General features: G+C 41.8%; 1 protein-coding gene across 5 annotated transcripts in view; it reads right to left on the bottom strand.

Moving 5' to 3' along the window:
* Positions 1 to 618: 618 nt before the first annotated feature.
* The window catches only part of jing, a 209,836-nt gene continuing 183,364 nt past the window's right edge, over positions 619 to 27,090 (bottom strand). For 2 of the 5 annotated variants that reach the window (XM_064680637.1, XM_064680638.1), the window contains exons 3-7: positions 6,386 to 10,141; positions 5,749 to 6,307; positions 5,520 to 5,667; positions 4,213 to 4,390; positions 619 to 4,151 (exon numbers count right to left, since the gene is read on the bottom strand). In XM_064680637.1, the coding sequence (XP_064536707.1) occupies positions 3,656 to 4,151; positions 4,213 to 4,390; positions 5,520 to 5,667; positions 5,749 to 6,307; positions 6,386 to 10,141 (5,137 nt within the window). In that variant the 3' untranslated portion in view covers positions 619 to 3,655. Of the gene's footprint in view, positions 4,152 to 4,212; positions 4,391 to 5,519; positions 5,668 to 5,748; positions 6,308 to 6,385; positions 10,142 to 10,229; positions 10,464 to 14,321; positions 14,717 to 27,090 lie in introns of those variants that run through there. The other 3 variants (XM_064680641.1, XM_064680639.1, XM_064680640.1) reach the window with 3 other exon arrangements.

The raw sequence follows: 27,090 nt of genomic DNA, 5'->3' as shown, positions 1-27,090 counted from the left end.
ATGGCAAGCAGGTCGACAAATAATTAGCGGACTAAAAATTTTATTGCATACCCTCAAGGGGCGTCGTTGGTGCCGGCTGCCGGACGAGATTTATATGAAAATTTGGCTGAAGTACCAGGCGAACAGAAATGGCAGCAGGTCGACATAAAATCGAATGAAAAATTTCATTGCATACGCGCAAGGGGCATAAATGTTAGCTTGCTGCTAAAATGCATAACAGACGACTGTTAAGTAGCAGCTGCAACGCATGTTAAAGGGATGCTGCAAATCCAGCTGTTAGGCTGCTGTTTGTGTAAAAGGTGTGCTGTAAAGCGGTCTGTTAAGGTGCTGTTGAAGTGAAACGGGTGCTGCAAAGCCGGCTGTTAAGGTGCTGTTGATGTAAAAGGGGTGCTGGAACAACCTTAAGGTTCACCAGGACTATATTAATGGTATGGCATAACCAAAAATATAGGAGCCAACTAGGAATCAGCAGGGGGAGGTTGTAAAGCAACATATTTCGCCCAAATTCCGTAAATCCTTGAATGCCCAACGATGGGAATGTTGTTGGGAAGCACAAATACTTAGAGATACTTACCATCAAGCGACTTTTGATACACCTAATTAAAATAACACGCAAACTTGTTCAATATTTCTTGCCTCTATATATTTTCTTTTCTCAGCGTTTACATGTTTCTGTTACTGTCTGTTCCACTTGTACATACTAAGTTGTGTATATGTAGAGTTTATATAATATATATATAGGTATATATATATATCTATATCTATATCTTCTTTCATAGAATGTTGTTTTGATTACATTAGTTGGCCTGGTCTCTGGGCCAGAAACTGAATGTAAAATCAAATTTGTTTGCTTGGCGAGCTCTAAAATCATTCATAAGTCCTGAAATACGATACAGACGTATGTTTTTCATTTGCTTTGCTAACTTTAAATTGATTTTTAATTAGTATTTTGTAATGCTTGATTTTTGTTTTTAATTTATTAAAGCGCTTGCATTATTGGTAATTTACTTTATGATATATATATATATGTATATATAATTAACTATGTACAAAACGAAATGGCATAAAGAAGGCAAAGGTTGTTTTCTTTTTGGTTTTGGAAAAAAGGTTTTCGCAAATTGGAAGTTAAATGGAATCTTTCGATGATTTACGGGCAGTGTGGAAATCGAGAAATGTTCAAAAACAGTTGTGGGAAGTTCTAGAACTGGAGCTTAAGTATTCTAAGAATTGCGCTTACATAATATTAGCAAAGTATGCAAAATATGCTGCTTGGATTTTTTTTAACCTAAGTATTATGAGTACTTAATTTGTTTTTGTCTATCTTTATATTCAATGTTTTTGTTGTTGTTGTTGTTTTGTTGCTTTGTATACGTTCCCTTGTTCGGCTGAATTTGACGACAGCTAACCATATATTAAATATAGTGTCTATCATTAAGGTTCTTTAGAAAACTTGTCTCGAAAAATTCCTATGTACTTTGTATTTTCTTTTTTCTTTATATTTTTTACTTTTTGTTTTGTTTTGTTTTGCAAAAATCTGAGGTAGTTTTATATATCTTTAAATATATATTTATATATATCTTTAAATTTTTTTCAATTTGAATTTTCTCTCATTACGTTTTCTTTGCGGTACAAAATATCGAAGAATCTCATGTTAGGCAATCCGAAAAATATTTGCTTGAACTCCGAACCTTATATAGGCGATTGTTAAAAGGTATTGCTTTCAATTTCTTTTCTTTATATATATAGCCTACAACATTTACAAAATGCAACTTTTGCCTCATCCATTAAAAACATATTAGTTGAACGGAAGTATCATAATATTATGCCATAAATATTCAGCCCGGACTTGAAGGCTTGTTAACTACACATATATCTATATCTTTCTATATATATATATATATATATATTTGATATATGGTATATGCTTGCATATGATTTTTGTATACAGTTTGCAGCTAGACGCTTATAACTAATTTAAGTACTCGAATTAGACATGGGCGGGTTAACGCGGCTTACGGGGTGAGAAGGGTACTAACTAACCAAGCATTACTAAGTCTTCGAGTATAGGGCTACAACACACACATATATTGTTTATATATAGTTAATATACTTATTTGGAATTGCTATATGCCTTATTATTGTTATTGCAACATATGAAAAAGCTTTGTGCGAAATCAGACCTATATATATATATATATATATGTGTATATATAAATGATCTTTAAGTTTTAATTTATACATTTATCAGTCGATCTTAAACTGTTTGTTGTTGTTGTTGTTGCTGTTGTTGTATTCATTTCGCTTTGGCAGTGTTGAGTACTTTATAGGTTTTTGTATTCCTTTTTATAAGTATTTTTCTGATTTGCATAACTTACTTTAAGTTAAGTTTATAAACTTTAAACACTTACAAATCCAATTAAATAATTATTGTTTAAGGCGAACTCTGCTAGATTTGACTTGAACTTGACATTGACCTTGACCTTGTGACATATGTGACTGTGTGTTAAAATCAACAAACAAATATGTGTACGTATATAAAAACCAAACCAACAATAAGTTAATTCAAAACAAGGTTAGTTAAACAAATAAACAAAATTAGATGTTTACCAAAAAAAAATAATAGCTTGTAATGGTTTTTTATTTTTGTTTTCTAATTCAAATTGTTTACGTGTAATGCTTACGCAAATTATTAATTTACTTTTAAATATTTACATAGAAGTTACTCGGAAAACGAACTAGACGACAATTACATACAAAATTTGGACTACATTAAATTGTTTAAAATATTATTACTTAATATTTTGTTGTTTCTTAATGTTGTTTTTGCTTGCGGCTGTTTTGCTAAAACGAACTTAAAACTGTTTTGCATTGCTGTTCGAATTGAGTACATGAATTCGTTTAATTATAGTTTAATTATATAGCGATAAATGCTTCAAGTCTTATTCATGTTGTTGTTAATGTTGTTTGTGGGTTTGCTTATTTTTTCTCGTTTTGGAAGTTTTTGGAATACAATGAAATGTTTGTTGGGTTTAAGAGTAGGGAAAAACAATAAAAGAATCAAACACGTTCATAAAGCCTAAGCATAGAGCACATAAAACTATAATGAAGATGATAAATATGATTAAACAAGTCTTGTCTGCGGCGGTGTCCTACGCTCTCTTCCTCTTTTCTCAGGCAGTTCACAATTTACATAAAGTTGTTAAAAATGTTATGCTTAAAACTAATTAAGTTTATGCGGTATATAGGCTAGATATATGTATATATCTATGTTTGTCTTCAGCAACATAAAATGTAATTTAAATTTAATTAAAAACAAAGGTTTACACAAAAACTCTAAAATTTGTTCACGCGTGTTTTCTCTTTTTTTTTTTTTTAGTTTGATATTGAAGCGATTTCTATATACATTAGCTATGGTCATCTTGTGGGATTTATCTAAAAACTGCAAGCGGGCATATGTTTATATATATATATATATATATATATATATGTATGTTACACGATCTTATGATAAAGTATGCATGTGTATGTGTGCATGTTTATGATAGTTTTGGGTTTGTTTGGGTGGCCTTATAAAAAAATCTATAAACTACTTGTCACTGTTTACTCGTTTGTCCTTGCGGGTGTGGGGCGTGTGTGTGGGGTTTGTAAATACTTTCTAAATGGGCACCAGCGCGTCCGTGGGCACCAGCTCTTCCACTTTTATCGTCGCTGTGGCTGTTGCTGCTGTCCCCTTGGGCGGCTTGCGCGGATGCTTGCGTCGCTGTTGCATTTGCAGCTTGGCTATGCTGAGCACCTGCTGATAGCTGGAGACGGTGCCGCTGCTCGAGCTAATTGTGCCCGAGACGCCGTCGTCCTCATCATCGTCGTCGTCATCTTCATCATCTTCCTCATCCTCCTCCTCATCAGCATCGGTCTCGGCACAATCACTGCCGCTGAGCTCCTCCTCCATCTGCTGCTGCTGCAGCTGCAGCTGCTGCTCGTTTACGTTGTAATCATCCGCAAAGAGCTGCGCATCGTAGCGCAATCTGTAGGCAGTGCTCAGCAGACTGTCGATGCGCGTCTTCTCCGCCGGACGCATGTGCTTGATGTGCAGCACTTTGGTGTGCTGGCGCGTCCGATTCGGACACTCCGGCAGCCACTCATCCGAGATGCTATACAGAGATGGATATATATAAATATTAATCTTCCCACTTGGAATTTATTAAAACTCACATTTCACGAGGTGACCAGCGCACAAAGCACTCGCTCCCGCCTCGACTGTTGCGCCGCCGCATCAGGCACTGCCCCTGGAACGTGATGGCCTGCGCTCCGTTGGTCAACGTGCTGATCTGGCGCAGCCGATGCTGCAGTCCCTCCATGATGCCCGTGTCGAAGAAGTCGAACATGCGCGCTGCGTCAATAAAAGGGCACAATTATATATTGAACAATATTCAATGGCATATGTATCGATAAATAAAAAAATACACAGAGTATGAAATTAAATAATTTAATAATTAATATGTCAACACATATTTAAGCATTCAAAAGAGAGAAATCATGTCTAATCGAATTTCAAACACATTTAAACGGAAAGCGTAATCGTATATGTGTCGATTAAAATTATTGAACATTTTTCGATTTTGAATATATTGTGTTTTGTTATCGCAAGTGTACAAAAATGACGCCTGCGCCTCAATTAGTCCAAACAAATCATAATTAAAAGAAAATATGTATTCGATTGCAACGTATCGAAATCAATCTGGTGTAAATATCCATATACATAGCATTTAAATGATGCTGAAGTTATGATTAGATAGATTCAGGAGAAGCAATTTCTTTCCATGTATTTTATCCATCGATAGGGCTCAATATAAAGATCGATAAATCAGTATTTTCGCCTTACCTTTATCATCCGTATTCGATACTTTTCATAGTTAAAGAACAATCAAAGCAGTCGATTATACAGTTTGTTTAAGGTGAGAAAATTGCCTACTTAATAGTCGATAATACGATCGATTCTTTTTTTATATCGCTTTAAATCATATTAGATATTTTGTACATTGGGTTGGATTGAAACGAAATATATAACTGAAACTGAATAATCTATAGATATCTTTAGCTTTCGGTAAATATTATTTATATGTACTTATCGAACGATAAATTTATCACGAAATAATTTAATATATTTAATACCAACAAAATATTTATCGATAATTTAATTTTTTTTGCCAAATCTATCTAAGCTATCGATATTTAAATATAGGTAAATTATCGATAAAACTGCAAATATAGTTATCGATAGCTATAGCTATACCATATCATAAGATACAATTATCGATAGCTTTAATGAATAGAAAATTAATAATCGATAGCTAGATAATTTCGAAAATTATTTCACGCAAATATTAATCGATTTTTGAAAAATATAAACCTATCGCCGAACCTAAACTGATCCGAAAGCTACTTTGAACGATTTCCAGTTTTCTGCATATATTTCTATAGAATCGAAATGTTGCCCTCTTCGCTTCTTCGACACTTACCTGAGAAGGGCTGCCGGCGATATCGCAGCTTTTTGCCATTCTTGCGCAGCTGCTTGGGCACCGGCGGATCGGAGGTGCGTTTGCTGGTGCTCTCCTTGGCATTGTCCGTGGCATTGAAGTGGTTGTTCACGTGCTTCTGCAGTGCCAGCTACGGGAATACAATAAGAGAAAGCCGGGTTAGAGGCCGAACTGGCGTTGATAATTATTGGTATTTTGGTTCTTTACTTACCTGTGAGCCAAAGCGCAGACCGCAGCCTTCGACGATACACTTGAATTGCTTGGAGCCGCCGTGCGAGAGCACATGGCGCTCCAGCCAGCGACGGGAGCAGGACTCCTTATTGTACACCTTACAACCCACCCAAAGGCAGGCGAAGGGACCTGTCTGCGTGTTGACATGATGCGTCTGCATGTGGTCCAAGAGTTTCGAGTTGCTCTCATGCTTCTTGTTGCACTTGTCCCAATAGCAGACGCCATCATGTCGCTTCGCTCCCTTGGCTCCCGCTCCTGCGCCGGCCGGGAAGCGTATCGTCTTGGGCTGTGACAGAATCGGCGAAATGGCGCACTTGGGCATCAATTTGCTGGCGCTTTCAGCCAATGTTATATCCACCATGGTGCTCGGGCTGGGCACAGCCAGACAGGCTGTCGATGAGGCGGAGCAATCGTCGTTGCTGTTGCTGTTGTTGCTGGGCGAGGCGGGTGAGAGTGCATTGCTGGCCAACGAGTTGCTGTCGGAGGCGTTGCAGCTGTTGCTGCTGGCCGAGGCGGGCGGGCAAACGGATTTGGAGGAGCTGCGATTACGAAAAAATGAAACCTTATTAGAGCTCTGGTCAAATTGAGCTGTTGCTGCTGCTACTGCTGTCACTTACATGGCATCCGCTATGGAGTTGCTGCTCTCGCTGTTGCTGAGGCTGCCGCCAATGCCGGATTCGGGCGTCATTCGCTTGTGCGTCGCCGTCTCGGAGGAGGCCACAGATTTGTCATCCTCCTCATCGTAGTTGCTGCTGCCGCTGCTGCTGCTGCTGCCGACGCAAGTTGCTGTTGTGACGGCAGTCGCAGCAACTGTTGCTACTTCGGCGGCTTCTGGCGGCGATATGGCTGCCTGGGAGCAGTCTTCGGTGCCGCTGGAATTGCACGAGGTGACCAGCTCGCTGAGCATATCCTGCTGACTGGCATGTCCTTCCGGCGAGCTGATCTGTTGCGTCTGACAGCTGTTGCTGCTGCTGCTGCTCGCCGCCGGCGATGGCGCCGAGCTGAGCGATGCGGGCGTCGATGCCTCCAGCGAGAGATCCGCAGCGCTGCTCACCGAGCTGCTGGTGTAGCTGCTGCTGCAGTTGGAGTTGGAGCCGCCGCCGCTGCACTCGGCGAGCAGCTCATGCTTGTGGGTCTCCATGCGTCGAGAGTTCGGCAGCTGGCCGGCAAAGCTGTGCGGCTTGGGCGTGCTGGACAGCGGCGGCGGCGTGGCTGACTCCTCCATGGGCTCCGACTTGATGGCCACCAGAGATTTGCCAAAGGCGGACAGTGTGCTGGACGAGTGTGTGGAGAGTGCGGGCGAGGCGCGATGCGATTGCTGCGAGTTGCTGTTGCTATTGCTATTGCTATTGCTGCTGGGCGAACTGAAGGGCAGCGGCGTCAACAGTCTGGGGGCGGGCGGTGAGGCTGTAGCTGTGCACATGGGCGTGGCAGTGGCTGTAGTCTTGCCCACAATGCTGATGGCGCCATTTGAGTTCTTGACCAGATCAAAGAGATCAGCGGTGCTTGAGATCTTGCCAACTGTTGCTACCCCTGCTGGCGGCAACTGTTGCTGTTGCGACAGCAGCTGTTGCTGCTGCTGCTTAGCCAAGCTGAGCGTTGGCGTCAGCTTGGCGGGCGCTATGCTTACCAGCGGCGGCGTGGGCGTTGTTGTCGTCGCTGCGGGCGTGGCACCTTTGCGCAACTGCTGCAGCTCCTTGTTGGCGGCGGCAACAGCACCTCCTGTGCTGGTCGGCACCAAAGGAGGCGGCGTTGTGGGCGTGGCAATGGCTGCATATTTGGTTTTGCTAAGTGGCGGCTGCTGCTGTTGTTGTTGCTGCTGCTGCTGCGTAGGCGGGGCTCGCTTCTGATAGGGCTTGGCCAAAGCGGCGGGCAGTGCACGTGACTTGGCAGCACCTGTGCTGAGGGAGGAGGCGGTGGAGATAGTTACCAGCGGGGGCGGACCCTTGATGATGGCACGTTGTTGCTGTTGTTGTTGTTGCTGCTGCTGCTGTTGTTGCTGCTGCGGCAGCAGGGCAGTGTTGCTGTTGTTGCTTAAAGTATTCGAGGCATTGCTGTTGCTGCTGGCAGTGTTGCTGCTGTTCGCAGCAGTCAGCGGCGGAGGCTGTGTGGCAGTGATAAGTTGTTGTTGTTGTTGTTGTTGCTGCTGCTGCTGCTGGTGTTGCTGTTGTTGCTGCTGCTGATGTGAGAGCAGCAGCTGCGCCAGCTGCTGTTGCTGCAGCTGCAACTGTTGCTGCTGCTCTGAGGCAGGCTCAAATATGGAACTCAAGGCGGGTATGGGCTGCAGCGCAGGCAGCGCTTGCTGTTGTTGTTGTTGATGCTGCTGCTGTTGCTGCTGCTGCAGGGCCACAGCGGCAGCTACTTTCTGTTGTTGCTGCTGACTGTTGGCAGCAATTGCTGCCGCAGCCTGCGCCAACATGGCCGGCAGCGTGGCCGCGTTTAGCAGCAGGCCCGCAGGCGTGGCCATAAAAACGGGCTGCGCTGCGGCGGCGGCGCCCAAGCGTTGAAATTGCTGCTGCTGATGTTGCTGCTGCTGCTGTTGTTGCTGCTGCTGTGCGGCAATCGCTGCAGCTATTTGTTGCTGGAACAGCTCCTGCAGGTTGGCAGCACCATTCGCTGTGGGCGTGGCAGCTGCTGCAGCCTTAACTGCCGCCGCCTGCTGCAGCTGCAACTGTTGCTGCTGTTGTTGCTGCTGCTGCTGTTGCTTGAGCAGCAGCTCCTGCAGCTCGTTGGCGCTGAGCAGGCCGAAGGGATTGACGCCGCCCGCACTGGTCGCTGCTGCTGTGGCAGTTGTTGCCGTCGTCGTGGTTGCCGTTGTCACCTGCTGCAGCTTGAAGACGGTTCCGTTCAGGAAATATTGCGCGGCTGCCGCTTGTGCCGCCTGCGCGGATGCAGCTGCTGCGGCCGCATTGTTGCTGGCAGCGGCTGCAACGGCCGCTTTGGCCACATTGTTCAGCTGCATTATGTTGGCGGCGGCCGCTAGCTGCGGCGGCAGATGCACCAAATTGGGCAGCTGCACGGGCAGCTGATATAGCGTGGGGCTGGGCGTGGGCGTGGCCGTGGGCGCTACGGCAGCGGGCTGCAGCTTCTGGCAGGGCTTGGCAGCAATTGTTGTCGTCGTGTTGCTGCTGTTGCCGTTGTTGTTGTTGTTGTTGGCATTGCTGTTGTTGTTGTGGGGCGAGCGATAGGCAGTTGCTGCGAGCAGCGTCTTGGAGGCCTGCAGCTGCAATTGTTGCTGTTGTTGCTGCTGCTTCATTTCGGGCGTGCGCGGGGCAATGGCCACGTGCTTTTTGGCGGGCGATTTGCCAGTGCCCGAGTGGGCAGCGGCATGTGTGTTGTGGGCGTGACTGTTGCTGCTGGGCGTCTTGCGTAAATTGGGCGCCACTTGGGCAATTTTGGCGGGCTGCTTGCTGCTGCGTTCGATTTTCTTGAGCGCCGGCACGGGCAATGTGGCAGGAGCCGCAGCAGCTGTTGCGAGCTTAGGCTGCAACTGTTGCTGCTGTTGTTGTTGTTGCTGCTGCTGCAACTGTTGCTGCTGCAACTGTTGCTGCTGTTGTTGTTGTTGTTGTTGCTGCTGCTGCTGTTGCTGCTGCTTTTGCTCATTGAGCTGCGAGAGTATGTTAAAGTATTTATTAAGCGAGGCTGTTGTTGCTGGCGTGCTCATTGTCAGCGTGCTGGGCGTGGCTGTTGCTTGTGGCGGAGGCGGCGACGGCGTTGCCGACAGCTTGCCCGGCGTCGCCTTCATTTGCGACTTGAAGAAGCCCGTGATCTTGGTCTGCGACTCCTCCAGGGCAGCTGCTTTCAGTCTTTTGTCGCCGCTGTTGTTGCTGCCGCTCTGCAGATCCGCGCGCAACTTCTTGGGCGCTACAGCGATGCAGGCCAAGCCGCTGGCATCGTTGCTGCTGCTGTTGCTGCTGCTGCAGTTGCTGCTGCTGTTGACAGCAGCGCGTTTCTTCGAGGCGACTGCGGCGCTGGCTGCAGCAGGCACAGCTGTTGAGGTGCTGCCGAGGCTCGTGTTCCAGGGCCATTGCAGCGTAGGCGGCGTCGTGTTGCTGTTGTTGCTGCTGCTGTTGTGGCGTTGTGTGATTGCTGTTGCTGTTATTGCTGGGGTTGTGATTTTGGCAGTGTTGCTGTTGCTTCTAATTGCATTTGCTGTGGTTGCAGCTGCTGCTGCTGGTGCAGCAGTTGCTGTTGCTGACGCAGTGTTGTTGCTGCTGCTGCCTGCGGCAGCGCTGAGTATTTGTGGCGGCATTTTGTTTAGCTGCTGCTCGTCGCTCAATAGCGAGTGCGCACTGTACGGTGAGCCGGGCTCGGATGCATCCTCACTGGAGCCTGTGCTGGAATCCGCGCAGCTTAGCGAGGTGGCAACGCCGCTGCAAAACACAACAAACCGAAAAGAAAATGCATGAGAAATGATAGAAAAAGTAAAAATAAAACAACAATTTAAGAGCCAACAAATACCAACAAATATGAATGCGCTACAGCCACACCTTCTGGCAGGCGGACGCTGTGTGTGTTATTTGATGGGGGCAACCCCTGACGCGTGTTCTTGCCGTTGCCGTTGCCCCACAAGTGCAGCAAATGAGATTTATGTGGCACACATTTCATGTGCACTTTAATTCATGTTCGCTGCCTTTTTCTGGCCACCACAAGCACAAACATAATAATCACAATAACAATTCGTTTAGGTTTTTTTTTCATTCGACTTGTTTTTTATTTGCTGTTAGCTAACAGTGTTGAGCGCAACGCGCATCACTAGCGCGCTGTAAAGAGCGTTCACAATGGCCACAACAGCTGTGAAATTTCCCAAACAATCGAAAATGGCATGCAGCGCGCTAACAGCACAGCGCGCCGAAGCTGCTTGCTATGGACTGGTCAAGCCATGGCGCTTGTATTTGAAATGTTAAGGGCCAAAGTGTAATGTAATGTTAAAAAAGTATGTTAATGCAAGGCAATTTAATTAAAAACAGGGTTTCTGATAGAGATTAAAGTGCCGTTTATGTACAAATGTATGTTATTTACACACACACACACATAATTGACAAACAGCAAAACAAACGTCCTATTAGTGCCTTTTGTGAAATGAAAAAACAACAAGAGCTAGCAAGCAAAAGAAAGAGGCGAGAGAGAGAGAGAGACAAGATACATAAGCATGCAAGCTGCGATTATGCTGCTGCTGTTGCTGTGAGAGCGGCGCACGCGAGTAAACGAACGAATAAGAGACCGAGCGAAAGAGCGAAAGAAACGCATATGTAGCACACAAAAACACACAAAACCAAAAACGGGTCGATAAACGAAAGCATAAGGTAAACAAAAAAAATAATACTACACACAGCATAACGCAAAGAAGCAGCAGCCAAAAAGGAAGAAAAATAAAATCAACTCCCATTCCATGCCCTTTTGCCAGCGTGTTTTTTTTCGTCTCTGTGGTTGTTGTCGCTGCTGCTTTCTGTGCTGTCCGTCTGTGTTTCTCTGCCTATCCGCCAGTCCCGCTGATTGTCTGTCGACGTCGTCGTCCGCGTGCAACCAACCAACCAACAACAACGACAACAACAACAACAACAACAACAACAACAAGTAACGCGAGCATTCTAATGCGGGAAAATTTCAGTTTCAGGTAGCAGAGGCGCAGGCAAGCAGGCAGAGTGCCGTTTTCTGCTGGACAGAGGGGGGGGGGGGGGGCAAAGTGAAATATGGACTGCGACGGCAACGGCGACTTGCACGTAAGCAGCGCAGCAGCAGCGCCGTTGCTTTTATGCCCCCCTCCCCTATCTCCAGAGTTTGTTTGAAATTCTTGTTTCTTTTTTTTTTATGTGTGCATATTTAACAGAATTAATAAAAAGCGTTGAGCGTGAGGCTTTTTCACACACTCACACGCACGGACACACACGCACACACAGACAATAACACACACGCAGGCATATTAACATATGCACTTGTGCTCCGCTCTTTGCCTATTCGCTTGTCAGTTTGTTTTTTTATTTGCTTTAATATATATTTTTTTGTATTTTGTATGCAGTCGCTGTATTTGCTTTTGTTGTTGTCGTCACTGCTGATTGCACTTGATTTTAAATTTTCATGTAAAGCTCTTTTTTTTTTTTCGACATTTTTATGACGGCTTTGAATTTGTTAAAAATTTTATTAGCCTTTTATGTGACCATAGAATTTCCCTGTTCTTGCGGCGTTGGGCTTTTTGGATTGACGGACGGCGGCAGCGGTGTTGGTATTTCACCTGCCGCTGCCATAGTCGCTGCCGCCTGTGCCAACATTCCTGTTAAACGCATCGTTAAAAGTTGGGATTAATGTTAAGCCGCTGTTGTTGTTGTGCGGTGTTCGGGACATTGGGACAGGGGCTCAACTTTGATGAGGTTTCTGCTCAGGGGTTTCTGTTTTTCCGATTATGTTGCCCTTAATATTCAGATAACAAGCAAACATCTAAAGGCACACACACACATACATACATACATATTTAAATACACACAAACATATGGATGTTACATGAACATGAATATATTTGAAAATGTTTAAAGTTTGTTTACCTTTAAGACAGGGTATTTTTTATTTTTGTATTATTAATTTCGAGGATTAACAGCAAATAAATGTACGAGGAGGGGCAAAGGGTTTGTTCAATATAAAAAGTGTCTTTTTTTAATGCTTTTAATACTTTTAATTTTGTTGTTTAAGTTTGGTAAGATAGTTTTTTTTCTCACAGTTTTCCTTAGATGATATTTAATCAGTATTTCAGTGTTCAACATTTTCAGGATATTCTCTTGTATATTTGTGAGTTCTTAAGTTGGAACCGATAAATATAAACTAAGAACATAAATCAACCTTCAAAAGGACGTCTGTTTAATACAATTTTTGTAATATTCTCATCTATTCGGACTTTTCTATTTGCAGTAAAAACATCTAATGGATTTTAACCATTTTCCACATATGTATAAGCACTTCATTTTACAGGTTACTTAAGTTCCTCACACAAAAACCTACAAAAACCCTGAATTTTCTTGTTCCGGCATTAAATTATTATTTCGTTTGTATATTAGAAACCATATGTTGAAAACTTGAGAACTCGTATTCCTGGGTTTTATTTATGTAATTGTTTTTATGTATTTCAAACCTTTGCGCAGTTTCTACTCCAAGTAAGTTATGCTAAAAACTTGCTGTTCTCATTAATCTAAGAACTTTTCGTTTACAGTTCCAATAAACTTTTTATGTATTGATCCGTGAATTTTATATTTCTTTTAATTTGTTTTAACAAATTCAGCTCAATACATGTTTTGACAACACAAATTCTGAAGTTCAAACAGCACTTTTCCACATTTTCAAAATTTCTGCCGAGTTATTTTTTAATCTTTCACGATATTTTTTTGACTTGGAGATTGTTTAATATTCTAAATTATCTTTACTTGTATATTAAACAATCAAATTATTGAACAAAGTGGATTTCACACGAATTCGTAACTTTAACTCTGTTTTAAACTTATATTTATTTCCTTTTTTTTTCTGTTTTGTTTTTATGTTTTAGCGACGGCAATTTTACACTTTAGTATTTCGGCTGTGAAGCATATTTCCCTTCTTAATTTTAACAGTTGTCTTATAGGAGGATATTTATTGCTGAATTCAATTTGTTTTGCTTGTAATTTGTTTCAAATTGTTTCTACATTGCATATTCAAGTCGATTCCCGACAATTTATTAGACTGAAAACTTTTTTGGTTGTAAATTATGGACTCGTATTTCATTTCCCATTGTCGTTGCACACTTTTCACACACTTCATATTAAATTCATAGGCGGCCGCCCAGTCAAAACGGCAACAATTTAAATTTTATTAGAAAATCCCATTAGATACACACATACATACATACACACATAAAGCGACTTCCACTTCCGCTTGTAAGACGCCTGTGTATTTGCGTGTGTGTGTGTGTATCCACCACCCAACACAGACTCCAGCCCCGAACCGCTCCTCCACTGTGCAGCCCACTCACCCACCACCCGCACCCGCGTCGCACAATTGAGCACGCTTCATTTGCAAGGTATGAATGAAAAGCGCACAGCGAGAGGTCGCGGCGGTTGGTTGGCAAAGCGCGACAAAACAAAAAAAAAAGAGAGAGAGAAAGAAATCATTGCATATTTGCGTGGGCAAACAAAAACAAACGACAGGCGAGGGACAGAGGGGCAATGTTAACAGTTTATTTAACATATGATGTAAATGTAAGCACTGCTGTAATAGTTTGACAAAATTGAAACACACATACAAAGCATGCATATATGTATGTATGTAAGTATAAATATGTTTGTATGTAAAACACACTTCACTACACACTACACACTACTACAACTACAAACACATGCGCAGCAGCTGAGAGGGAGCAATGCACGCGACGACAACGTCGACGGCGACGTAATCGCTGCCCCCTTTTGATTACTTTTATTTTTAACACACACAGACACAGGCCGTCGCATCTTTGCAGACGTTTCGTTCTTGTTGTTTTTGCTGTTTGTATGTTGATGTGTACATATTTGACTATGCTTGTGTTGGTATACTAACATTTAATGTTAGACAGCAGCTCCTCCAAACGTTTGGCGTCGTCGGCGGCTATCCAAAGCGCAGCGCACGCTAGCAGCACTTAAAGCTTAAATGTTTCACACGCACACATACACTAACACAAACACACACGCACAGAATCACAGCTCACGCACGTTTGTTTGCTTCTTTCTGCTTCTTCTTTTTCTGCTGCTGCTTGCTTGCTTAACACGCTTGGTGCATTTTGTTATTGCATTTGTGACTCTTGAGCACTTTGTGGCATTTGCATTATTTTATGCTAGCAGGGAACACGAAACACAGAACATTGTTTTAATTAATCCACACACAAAAAACCAAATTCCCAAGCGTTTGTTCGTGCGCTCGTTGCCCGTTTCGTTGCCGTTCGTCCGTTTGCAAGCTGCAGACGCGTCCGTCGCGTCAAAGAGAAAATGGCTGAATGATGTGAAAGAGAAAATGAAAGACTGATTTATAGAATTCGTAAAAGGCCAGCAGCAGCAGCAGCGGCAGCAGCAAGAAATTCCCTGTTTTTGCTGTTGTTCAACTCAGAGCGAACTCGTCGCGCCGTCGTGTCGACTGTTTTGTTTGTTCAGTCTTGTTCTTGTTCGTTCTCTTGCTCTCATTCTCGCGCTCTCTCACTCTCTCTGTGTGTCTGTCTCTCTTGCGCGATCAGAGAATTTCCCTGTATAAAAAAGGGCCTGTGGGATATTCTAACGGCAACTGAGGCCGCTGAGCGGTCGAGAGAGCGCTAACTGAACCCCAAGTCTGGCGAGGACTACAGCAATGCCGCTCATAGCTTCAGCTTCGGCACACGACCAGTGCACCCACACACACACAAACAAAAAACACACGAACACAACACACGTTTATGCATTTATGTATATACATACGTATGCCTTATTGCGCTCTCACTCTCTGTGATGTCTCTCGGAGTGCAGGGCCAGCCAGCAACCCTCGCGACTCTCTTGCCTCTTGCCTTGTTCGGTTCCCTACGTTTTTGCCCATTATTATTATTATTTTTATTTATATTTCACTGCACGTTGTTGTTCTTGTTGTTGCAGGCACGTTAAATATTTCCTGTTTGTATGTCGTTGTCGTCGTCTATCCACTTTGAACCCGCAAATTGTGTATGTGTTTGCATTTGTGTGCGTTTGCGGGGGGGCAGTTCATGTTATGGTCACGTACACTTCGGCCTCTGCTCCCGCTGCCCCTTCCCCAGCCCCAGCCCCTGCTCCTGCTCCTGTTCTCAACAAACATCAGCCAGCAGTCGCAGCATTGCCGTTATGCGTCTACATTTGTCGCGTGCTCTTCTTCTGCCTCAACTTCTTGTCACTTTTAAGGCTGTCGTCTTTTTACTTTTCTTTTCTTCCCTTTGCTTAGCTTAAATGCTTATCTAATTATTTAGACGTTTTTCCGCCAGCTTCATCAGTCAATTGGCCGACACTTTCGTCCACAAAAAAAAAAGATTTCATTTGCCTTTAATGTTGTTGTTCTCGTAATCTTTTGCACTAACTTGTTGTATCCTGTTAGTTAGCAGAACTGTTAATGGATTAGCGGTTGTTGACAGTCGGCTAATGTCTATGTATATAAGAGGGATTTTTTTTTCGAAACAATTTAAAGGGTTTTTTGTTTTTAAATACGATTTAACGGTGTTTTCACCTTCAATACGCCTGGTTCCTGAAACGTTTTCGTAAATTGCCTCAGCTTCCGTTAGCGCTTATTGCTAGCCATAAATTAAAATTCCTTGCCTCTACCCCACAGCGCCGGCTGCCAAAAACAAACGTCGTCTAGTTCAAAGCCAAAGCCCCCATAGATGCGGATAGCTCTCCGCGTGGTACTATTGCGTGTGCCGCACACCATCCTTTCCTTTTGCCGACATTTTTGACTTTGATCAGCGGCAATACGCACCACTTGGTAATATGCATAAATTTTACCATTTTACCCAAGAAATTTGCAATAAAATAAAAAATAATGCTAAAAAAGGCAAAGGACACAATACTCCCCTACACCTCCCCTACTGCTCATATGCATATTTGTTTACGCGTCAATTTTGATTTATGTGCGGCATAATTCTAGGCGTTATAAACTGTTTCTGACAACCTCTTTCGATTTCCAGCCCGCCACTCCCCCCTCCCCACCCCGCTCCCTCTCACGATTTTCCCACTCAACAGGCCTGTCACAGATTGTTTTTGGGGTTCGGGTAACGCTTTGGGGGCCTGTCGTGTATGTGGATAACTTATGGATAGTACATGTGTGTGTGTCTGCGTGTGTGTCAGCGTGTGTGTGTGTGCCTATTACTTAACATTTGATTTGGGTCTCTCTCATTTACTTATGCTAATTAGCTGCAACTAACCGGGAAAACTGTTGCCCGTTTTTCATTAAATTATCCACATTTACATTTAATTAAATTACATTTAATTAACGACTAAGACGCAAACCGCGTGTGGCACATTAAAAACCAACACAAAAACTGTTTGAGGACAATTTTCTAATTGGACTAAAAAACAAATTATCAAAGAGTATTGAAATAACCTACAAAGACTCAAACCGGTCCTGAACAGAACCAGTTCGATCCCGGAGTTCCACTTTTGCTGTTGTTATGAACCGAACCCGGCACTGAACCAAGCCGCGAGTCAAGGCCTGGCTTCATGTATGTGGAATATCAGGCTCAGGAAGCGATTTTCAAAGCGAGATTTAATTCTTGGTTTTTCAGCTAGATCTAATGTTCAATATTTTATTGTCTTTCATACAGAATTTGAAAGATTTTTGGCATTATTTCGATGCTTGGGCTTGAAAAAGTCAGAAAAAGCAAGCTGCATAAAATATTTAAGGAGAATGAACGAATATAAGAACGAATAAAAATAAATAATCATCAAACATTCTAAAATACGAATACTCCTTGCCTATAAAAACATAAACTATTTAAAGAGTGCGAAAGAGCATTAAATATAAATAAAATGCGTATACTCTACAAGATTTTCGAGATGGGAAAATTCCTTATCCATAAAAACATAAAATATTTAAAGAGTATAATAGAATATTGAGATGAAATACGATAATATTCCACATATTCTGCAAGATTTTCAAGATAGGAAAGTTCCTTATCTATAAAAACAAAACATTTTTAAAGATTTGGAAGAATGTTTAGTGAAAATTCTACAAGGTTTTTGAGAATTTCTTTCTTTATCTAATGTTGACTGGAAATAAGATGCAAGCAATTTAAAAGAGATTTTCGAGTCAGCTAAATAATATTGGTATAAATAAGACGAAAGATTATACAATATTAAATATTTAACCACTAACTTTTTATAAGTCAAGCATTAAGGAAGATGGAAGAATATTGATTTTTGAGATAGTTAAATTCTTAAACCATGTGGAACGAAAGGCAAACCAATATTAAAGAAACACAACGAGCACGTAAAAAGTTCTCTAAATATCTAACTTAAGAATTAAATTTGAATAGAGACCTTGCATACACATATATACTTAAGTTGACACCTCAAGTATTTACTGTTTTTCTATATATTTTTCTTTCTTCTCCATTTAAACTTGGTTTAGATTTTGGGCTAATTTAAATATTCTACAAATCTTTTTATTTATCTTTCTGTATTTTAGGAGTAGATCGGTCCTTTTCCATTAAATATTTACGTTATCATCTAGTATTTAGGTAGAAAGATTTGTTTGCTCGATAGCAGCTTCAATTTTATCACATGATATTTTTCTCCGTGAGCGCACACACACGCTCACACACACTCGTAGTGTGTGCCTGTGTGTGCTATCCATCGTGTGTGGCAACAATAACAACAACACGAGTTGCACAAAGATACAATATTTGAAAACCCTTATCAATCGCAATTGCCTCACCGACTGCCTGCAGATGTCGTTGCCGCCTGCCGCCTGCCCCTGCTGCCGGTTCCTGGCTCCGATTCTGGTTCTGGGTCTTAACAAATAGAAAGGAAAGCAAGAAGAAGAGAACTGGTACAAAATGCATTTTTCGCATTTTGTACTTTTCCCTGCGATGAAAATAAAATGAAAATCATTGCCAGCGAAATGCTGCAAGCGACCTCCGACTAAAGCCGAAAAAACTGTAGAGTTATTTTTGGGAGGCCACAACGATGCGAGGCTTCGATTTCAATGGTTGACTCAAGTCGCAAAGTCGCAACATTTCATTCTTACGAAGGGTTTTCCCTGACAAATAGATGGAATCGTTTATTCCAGCTAAAGCGGAACGCATCAATGTGGTTTTTATTGAAGAAAGTAAAAGGAGTTTGGAGTAAGATTTAAGATATAGTAAGAATACTTTTTTAGAATATTTTCCGTTCCATTCGTTTCTTTCTCGTTTCTATTAGTTTCAGATTTATTGCAATGGAATACTTAAGATTCTCTCCTTTCTATTTGTTTCAGACTCATTACAATATTTGAAATTTTCCTCTTTCCATTCGATTTCGATGCTAAAACTTTCTCGTTTCCATACGTTTCAGATTCCTTAGTATGGAATATTCTATATTTTCCCGTTTCCATTCGCTTCAGACTTCTTACAATGGAATACTCAAGACTCTCCTGTTTTCATTTATTTCAGATTCAGTGCAATGGAATACTGAAAATGTTCAAGTTTCCTTTCGTTTTAAACTCATTGCAATACTCGAAATTTTCCGTTTCTATATGTTTCAGACTCCTTACAAACACTTAACACACTTCCGTTTCCATTCGTTTCAGATTCATTGCAATGGAATACTTCTGTTTCTATTCGTTTCATAGTCATCGCAATATAAATCTTGAAATTCTCGCGATTCCATTCGTTTCAAACTCGTTGCAATACTCGAAACTTTCCGGTATCCATTCGTTTTTGGCTCTTTGCAATGGAATACTTAACACTCTCCCGTTTCCATTCGTTTCAGACTCGTTGCAATACTCGAAACTTTCCCGTTTCCATTCGTTTCAGACTCAAATTCAATAGAAAATGCCCGTCGCTAGTTTTCAACAAATGGTGACAAGTGCATGGCAACTGCTTTTCGTTGTAGTTGTTGTTGTTGGTTCTTCTTTTTCTTCTTGTTTTTTTCCAAAGCACTTTACTAAAAGTTGACAAAAAGTGTCGCACACTTTGACGGGGAAAGAGCACAAAAAAAAAACGGAAAACTTGAAACTAATTTCAAACTTTACACTTGGAGGCTGGAAAAAAAGCGCACAGTGCAGCGCGCACAACAAACAAGCTACGAAAAAAAAAAATTGATTGCTGGACAGATCGACTGAACGAGCGACTGACTAACTGACTGACTGACTGACAGCTGGACAAGCGGCGGCGGGCAATGTCAAAACAAATGTTACAGCAAGTGAGCCAGAATCAGTGCACGAGAGCGAGAGAGAGAGAGAGATGGAGAAAGAGAGTGGGAAAGCAAGCATGAAAGACGCGTTGGCGGCGCTTTTTTATGTTCAGAGCCGACGCCCGCTTGCCTGCAGCTGTGATTTGCCTGCCGCTGTTGTTGTTGTGGTTGTTTGTGTTGTTGTTGTTGTAGTATTTGTTCCCAGCAAATAAAGCGCCGCTGACTGCACGCTCTCCCAGTCACTCACTCTCTTTGCATTTACACATGCATACGCTGTGTGCGTACATGTGTGTGTGTGCACATGTTGCCTGCGGTTACCAGGCGGCTCAGCTGTGCTTGCCTCTGTGTGTGCGTGTGAGAGTGAGTAATGGAATAGTACATTGAGAATTGCCTTAATCGCGTAGAAACAAAAAGACAACAACTATGCACTGGCAGTGCTTTAAGTTCTTTGTACCTCTCTTCCTCCCTCTCTTGATCTCTTGCAGTTTCTTGAACAGCCTTAAGTTGTTTCATCCTGTGAGCAGAGCCCGAGCGCTGAATATTACAAATAAGCGCAACTGTTGATATTGCAGGTTCTTTTCTTTGCTTCCTAATGAATGTCCATTGCTACTGGTGATAATCTCCTTCCTCCCTTCTGCGCTCACACAACCCCCCCGTCCCATCCAGCGACTAGCTATTCCTAGTGCCAGGCAAATTGTATGTGCAAACAGTGAAAGAAGAAGAGCACAAAACTGCAGCTTCATTAGCGAGGGTTGCTCTTTGCATCCACACATGTTGTGTATGTGTGTGTGTGTGTGTGTGTGTGCACTAGACTTTTATTATTATTTTCTTTATTGTTTAGCGCGTTATAATTGGGGTGCTGAGGGTTCCCTGGCCGAGGATTCACAATGCATGCATTCGCCCGGAAGACCTAAATTCTTTCTTTTAGCTCTGCTCTAGCATCGGGTTGCAAGTGAAACTGACTGTTACAGTGGGTACCCAGCTGTGTGTGTGTGTGTGTGTGGGTGTGTTTGTGTGGGATCAGCAGAGCTTAGCTGTTATCATGTGAGGTAAACAAGTATATATTTCAGGCAGAAGCATACTTTCAGCCAGGGTTTGGAAGGACTGCAACAAGAAATATTATAGAGTAGACTGGAAGATTTATTGATAAGTGTTGAGTATCAGGGGGAAGAGTATACTTAAAGAAAGTGTATTGTATCAGGGAAGAGAGTATGCTTAAAAAAACGGTTCAGACTGAATTGAAGGATTGAAAAAATCCTAAATATAATATTGAAATACATATAAAGGACTAACAATAGAGTATACTCCGAAAATTAAAGAGAAGTTTCCAGAATGGAGAACTCTTATTAAAAAATCAAAAAACAATACCTTAGAGAAGGTTTCTTAAAGTGGTTTTTAGTATAAAGCGCAAGATCTTGAAGAAAAAAGCGTTATATGTATTTCTTTTCTGACTTTTATAAAAGTTGTTTCCCCAGGGAAATGCTTAAAATACGCATGCAATAAGCTAAATTCTTCCAAAGTTTATGCTCTAAACGCTTTGAATACAATTGCCATGAAAATAATATGAAACACCTTAAGAACTCTTTACTTTTATGGTGCCTGCGTTGCGCAAACAACTCTGTGTGCACACAGGCTCCGCAAGGCCCCGCCCCCTGTTCGCCCCCTTCCGCTGGGTTTCGACCACCTGTGTTGCTTGTGCTGCTGCTTCTTCTTCTTCTTTATCTGCTGCTTCTTACTGTGGCTGCTTTTGTGTTTTGGTTTTACATTAGGCTTTCGCATTAATTGTGCTGGCTCTTTAGCCAGAGTTGCCAGAGCCTTGCCTGCGAGATGCGGGGCATCAATGTTTCGGCCGTCTGGCCACATTGTGCAGCATTTTACTTTTAGCAAGCACGCCTTGGGGCGCAATAAAATGTTTAATAAATTGCAAAGTGCGCCAAAAGTGGCAACAACAACCAAAGTAAAAGGAAAAGCAGAACTGAAAGTGGGGCGAGTGGGGGCAGCGTGGAGGGTTGGGGCCAGTCAACGACACATTGTGTACACACACACACACACACACAGTGTTATTCTAATGAAGTTGAAGTGGAAAACCTGCCTTGGCCACATATTGGGCAACTGCTGCTGTGGGCGTGGCTAGCTTTTGGCATGCGACGCACGTAAAATGTATTGAATAATTACATTGGGCGGCCTAAAGGCATACGAAATGAAGCGCAGGAGGGGGCGGGGGAGGGGGGGGGAGCGTCGCACTGACAAGTGCCTGTGGCCGGACATGGCCTAAAGGTTGCCGCAGCCCCAACAGCTTGCCCCTGGCCCAGCCACGCCCACGCGCCTTGGTGCATAATGAGCGCCAGTTTTGTAGCCGCAGGCGTTGAAAATTTTCTGCGCCGCAGGAAGTTTTTTCTCTTTTTTTCTTTTGGCATGTATGTTCCGCCCCCCCTGCCCCCTACCCTTGACGCGTTCCCTTCGATAAGATTGATGTATTCACAAAAGCCGAAATGCATTTCGTTCGAAAATTGAATTCGCTGGAACAGCAGCAGCAACAACAACGTCATCATCATCATCATCGGCCACATCATCATTGCGGACAATATCGAAATCCAATGCCAGAGTTGAGGGTGCGACGTCCCTGTCCTCCGGGGCCGTTGCCCTCTCTCCCTCTCCCTCTCTCTCTTTCTCTCGCTCGCTCTCGCTCTCTAAGTAGTGCTAAAGTATCAATCAAAATGCGTGCGGCCATAATCATAAAATTACAATGAAATTTACGAATGCATCTACCCAAAAAGGTAAGAAACAGGCAGCAGCTGGCGGCGGCTCTGAAGAGGCGTCCAACCTGGGAAACAGTTAACGAAAACTCAAAGAAAAAAAAAAACAATAATAATACAAGAAAAAAAATGAAAACAAAAGATGATTTATCATTGCTTTAGGAGTTGGAGCTGTAGGGGAAATCAACTGCAAGTGGCCTGCAGCGCCCCACAAATTGGATACCTTGGGGCGATTACAAGCTGCGTGCGATTCCTGCACGGGGAAACAAACGTTAATGGAGCGATCTTAAGTGGGAGCCAGAGATGAGGTGAAGAGGCAGCTGTCAGAAAAGCAGCGAAACAATCAAAGAACAATTTATATAAAGATTGGTAGCATAAGTTCCCTATAATATACGCAAAATGTCAAGGATTATGCAGTTTCGCAAATAATAGGAATTTTAGCCTCTCATATCTTCGAGAAACTATAAGACAGGTCAAGATTTGCAAGATGTTTGGAAAGTGCGCATTTGCTTGAGAGAAAGAAGACAAACTAGAAAACTTTTAACTTTAGAAACTATAGAAATTGAATTATCATATACTATATATAAATAAGATAAGGCTAGGTAAAAAGATATATGGCTACCCGAATATATATAAAAGCAACATATTCTTAAGTATCGGGTTCGAATCCCAGGCTGGGTGCAGTCTATAATTTTATTAAATAAAAATTTATATTATTTAATTATTCTTAAAATTAGTGTACATTTTTTTTTTAATGTTCACTATTAAAGAAACAAATTATTGATTTATGTTAACTATAGAAACTCTATATTATAAAAAAAATGCATTTATCAATAGTAAACTATTTTCTTTATATTGTAGAAAACTTGTTAACAGAGTAAACAAAATATATTTCAGCTATAAAAATTGTTAAGCCTTAAATCTGACATAAAGCCAATTATATTGAATATGCGTTTATCTTTCTCAAGGGCTAAACGAAAGTTTTGCATAACAAGAGAAGGATGGTATTTGGGTTTTTAGCTTTCATTTAAGTTATTACGGCTACTAAAAAATTCCATAACTCAATTAGTTAAATCGTTTCAACTTGTCGAGTGCTTTGAAGTTATGTTCTAAAACATTCGCATTTGATTTAAAATCCATAAAGATGATGCTCAAGCTTTTATTTCCCACTTGACCGAATTTGTCCTCGGGGCATTGTTTGAGGAAAATTTATTGAAATTCATTTGCCGTTTTTGACAGGTTTGACAAATATTCACACGAGCGAGACAGAGAGAGTGAGAGAGGGATGGAGAGTGAGAAAGAAGAGGAAGGAGGAAGAGCTGTGGAGTGCAAGGTAAGGGCGCATTTAGCACCTGCCGTCCTCAAATTTAGTCAATATTTAACTTTTAATTTATTTAAAATCAATTGCGTAGCTCAAAACGCAAATTCCATGAAAATTCCAAAGAGTTGGCCCGTACGAGAGAGCTCAGCGTAGATACACGGCAAGTGCTTTGGCCTCCTGGAAAAATCCTGCATAATTTAATTGTCTTGTTGTCGGTGTTAGTTAGTCCCGTCTGTCCGACCGAGCATCTGTCTCTCTGTCTGTCTGTCTGTCTGTCTGTCTGTCTGTCTGTCTGTCTGTCTGTCTGTCTGTCTGTCCGACTGTCTCTGTGTTTGTCTGTTTTATTGTGCCCGTCTTGTATCTTGTAGTTGTATCTTGTTGTTGTCGTGCTGCTTGTAGATACTTTTCATTCAACTGCATCTCCATTTGTGTGTACTTTCTAGTCCTGCCCCACGGCGTTGTTGCAACTTGTCTTTAATCCACATGCGACTGCCCTCCACCGTGCAGCAGGCAGGTGCCGTTGTCTCGAGTCTGGATGTGGGTCTGCGTCCGGGACTGAGTCTGGGTCTGGCTTTGGTCTATCCTTATACATATACCCGGATACTGCTTTAGCAGTTTTGCGGTTCATGTTCATCGTTTGCCAACCACAATTACAGTGTTTACTTAAAGTTTTATTGCTGCTGCTTGTTTTTTGGGTGTTAAACAATGTAGTGTGAGAGTTATTCCATGTTTTGACTACCTTATTGGAATTTCGTGCATCACCAGGTTAAATTTTAAAGTTTTATGGCTTGAGATGCACGAAGAAGATGACAATTCGAGAGGGTTTAAGCAACCGAATAACTGAGCTATAAGTGGAACGATGGAATGACACAATAGCTTACGAGCATATTTTCAAATAAAATATAGAATAGAAATATTTTTATATTAATTGGTCGAATGGAACGATGGAACGAAACGCCAGAATTGAATGTGCTGAAGTAACATTCGAAAATATTTTTAAAGCAAAATTAATTAAGTTGTATATATAATAACACTACATGCACGGATAGAAAAACGTAGCTATGCTTATAAGGAATATAAACGGGATGGAATTCTGAAATGGGGAGAAAAAGTGGAACTGGAACAGTCCTATGCAGAAGCAAATTGCAGAATGTATTAGATGTATGAGAAGATGTTGCTTAAGTTAAGTTAAGTTAAATATAAATAAAAAGTTGCTGAAGAGAAGGGACACAACGGAACGGCAAAGGTTTCCTTCCCTCTGGAGCACAGAAAACGGGTGAATGAAAGAATACGATAATGAGAATTGGAATGGAAGTGAAATGACAAGCCAAATGTAAGCCCCAGAAAAGGATAAAGTATGTTTCAGAGGAAAAGCAACAAAACGGGAATGTAACAGTCGGAAAATATAAAATAAAGGCTAGTAGAAGTACATAAAGCAACAAATGAAAACAACTCAAGTCTCAAGGAAGAAGCCAACAGATTTCAGTTAAGCTGAAATATGAAGAAATGAACTTACAAGCCAAATGAAAAACACCAGAATAGGTGAAAGTATGTTTAAAAGGCACTGAGATGTATAGAAACGAAATGGGAATGAAACAGTCTGAAAATATGAAATAGAAGGTAGTAAAAGTAGATAAAGCCGAAAACGAAATAAGCCAAATCTTAAATCAGGAAAAGGAGAAGCCAAAAGGCTTCAGTTAAGCTGAAATATGAAGAAATGTAAGATTATGAAAAAAACGAACTGAAACCGAAATTTGGCAGCTATTGAAGCATATTTAGTAACAACTGTCAGCTCGAAGGGTAAAAAGTTCAGCGACAGGAAAGTCAACTAGAGCAAACGTTCGCCGAGATTTTTTTTTCTTATTTTTTAAAATGTATTGTTAATTTATGACTGCGCTATTTGAGACATTCACAATTGAATTCACAATTAGATTGAAAGATTTGGGAAACTATTCAAGAACATTGACGACCGTCTGGAGACATGATTGAGGGCGTGGACCCCCCGCTGTAACCCCGTTCGGAACGAACTTTACACACAAATCCATTAACATTAGAGCGAATGAGGCACATTAAATGGTAATAAAGACGAACTTGAGAAAAGAGGAAGAAAAAGATATGGAGTGCACAAGTATTTGAATTTACAATGACCCAAAATGAGCTGCCGAGAGTTCTACGAAAATGTCTCAAGCTGAAAATGGAACCAAAAAAAAAAAAAAAGAATCCAGCGAAACCTCAGAACTCAGACACAGGCGATGGCCACAGCTGATAAATTCATTAAATGCCTCAACGAAACCGAACCAAAGACCAACAAAAAAAAACACGCAAGAATTTCTACATTCGGCAAGCCGAATATTAAATACTCTTGCGGAGATGAGGCTCGGAAATGCATCAAAATGAAATCCTATTTGTCGTCAGATAGTTCGAATGGGCGCTGCATTATATAGGTATAGGAGAGCTTTGCTTTCGATCGATTGGTTCTACATTTTCTTCTTAATTCTTCCCCTATAGCTATATAATTTTATAGTTTGATATTGATTCAGCGTTGCTCATATGCAGGATGCTCTGTGTAACTAATAAATGCCAAGTTTGGTTAGGATATCTTGAAATACTATATAGTTTCTCATTCAATAATTTTCGACTGATCCTTGCTATGGCAGCTATATGATATAGTGGCCTGATTCGGGCATTTCCGATATATATATTATTCGAAATTTCTTGACTGAGAGAAAAGCTTGCATCGAAATTGAGTTTTAGAAAGAGGACAGAACAATATCAACTTGCCTGTAGATACAGATCAGGAATATATATAGACGTAATGGCCTCTCATATGTCTGCCGCTAGGCGTTCCAAGTTTCATGACGAAATTAAAATACCCTATACTAGGGCATGGAAAAAAGTGATGCGACAGGGCGAGGGATACTTACGACGTTCGGGAAATCGGACAGCAAAGACATGCACTGAAATTCAATACCTTTTTTGAGGGATGATGTTGTTGCTGTTGCTGTTGTTGTTGTTGCATTGTGTTCCTAGTTGCTATTATTGATGTTGCCTAGTGTCACTATTGTTGTTGCTGCCGTGCTTCTTCTTCATCTCGTGCAGGGTTTCAGTGCAGCTCGCTCGGAGTTAACGTACAAATGATTTTTTTGATTTCAATTCGTTTTTTTTTCTCTGCTGCTGCCCCCTCATCAAGAACAACTATAATAATATATTTTTCTTTACGATACAATCGGAGCATTTGGGGTAGATGGGCTGCCATGTGTGGAGTTTATTGTTACAATGTTTCGTTAATGCACAGCAACGGCTGCTGGCCTGAGAGCCAAGGAGTCCGGAACTATGGCCGAGAGCGAGGCTGGGGATAGCAGGCGATACAGGGGCGA

The sequence above is a fragment of the Drosophila montana genome, unplaced genomic scaffold, assembly GCF_035044405.1.
Source record: "Drosophila montana isolate Dmon_TW-CO22-7 unplaced genomic scaffold, ASM3504440v1 contig_2127_1, whole genome shotgun sequence".
Classification (NCBI taxonomy): domain Eukaryota; kingdom Metazoa; phylum Arthropoda; class Insecta; order Diptera; family Drosophilidae; genus Drosophila; species Drosophila montana.
The sequence above is the reverse complement of the archived record's forward strand: the minus strand, read 5'-3'. Positions and strand labels throughout refer to the sequence as shown.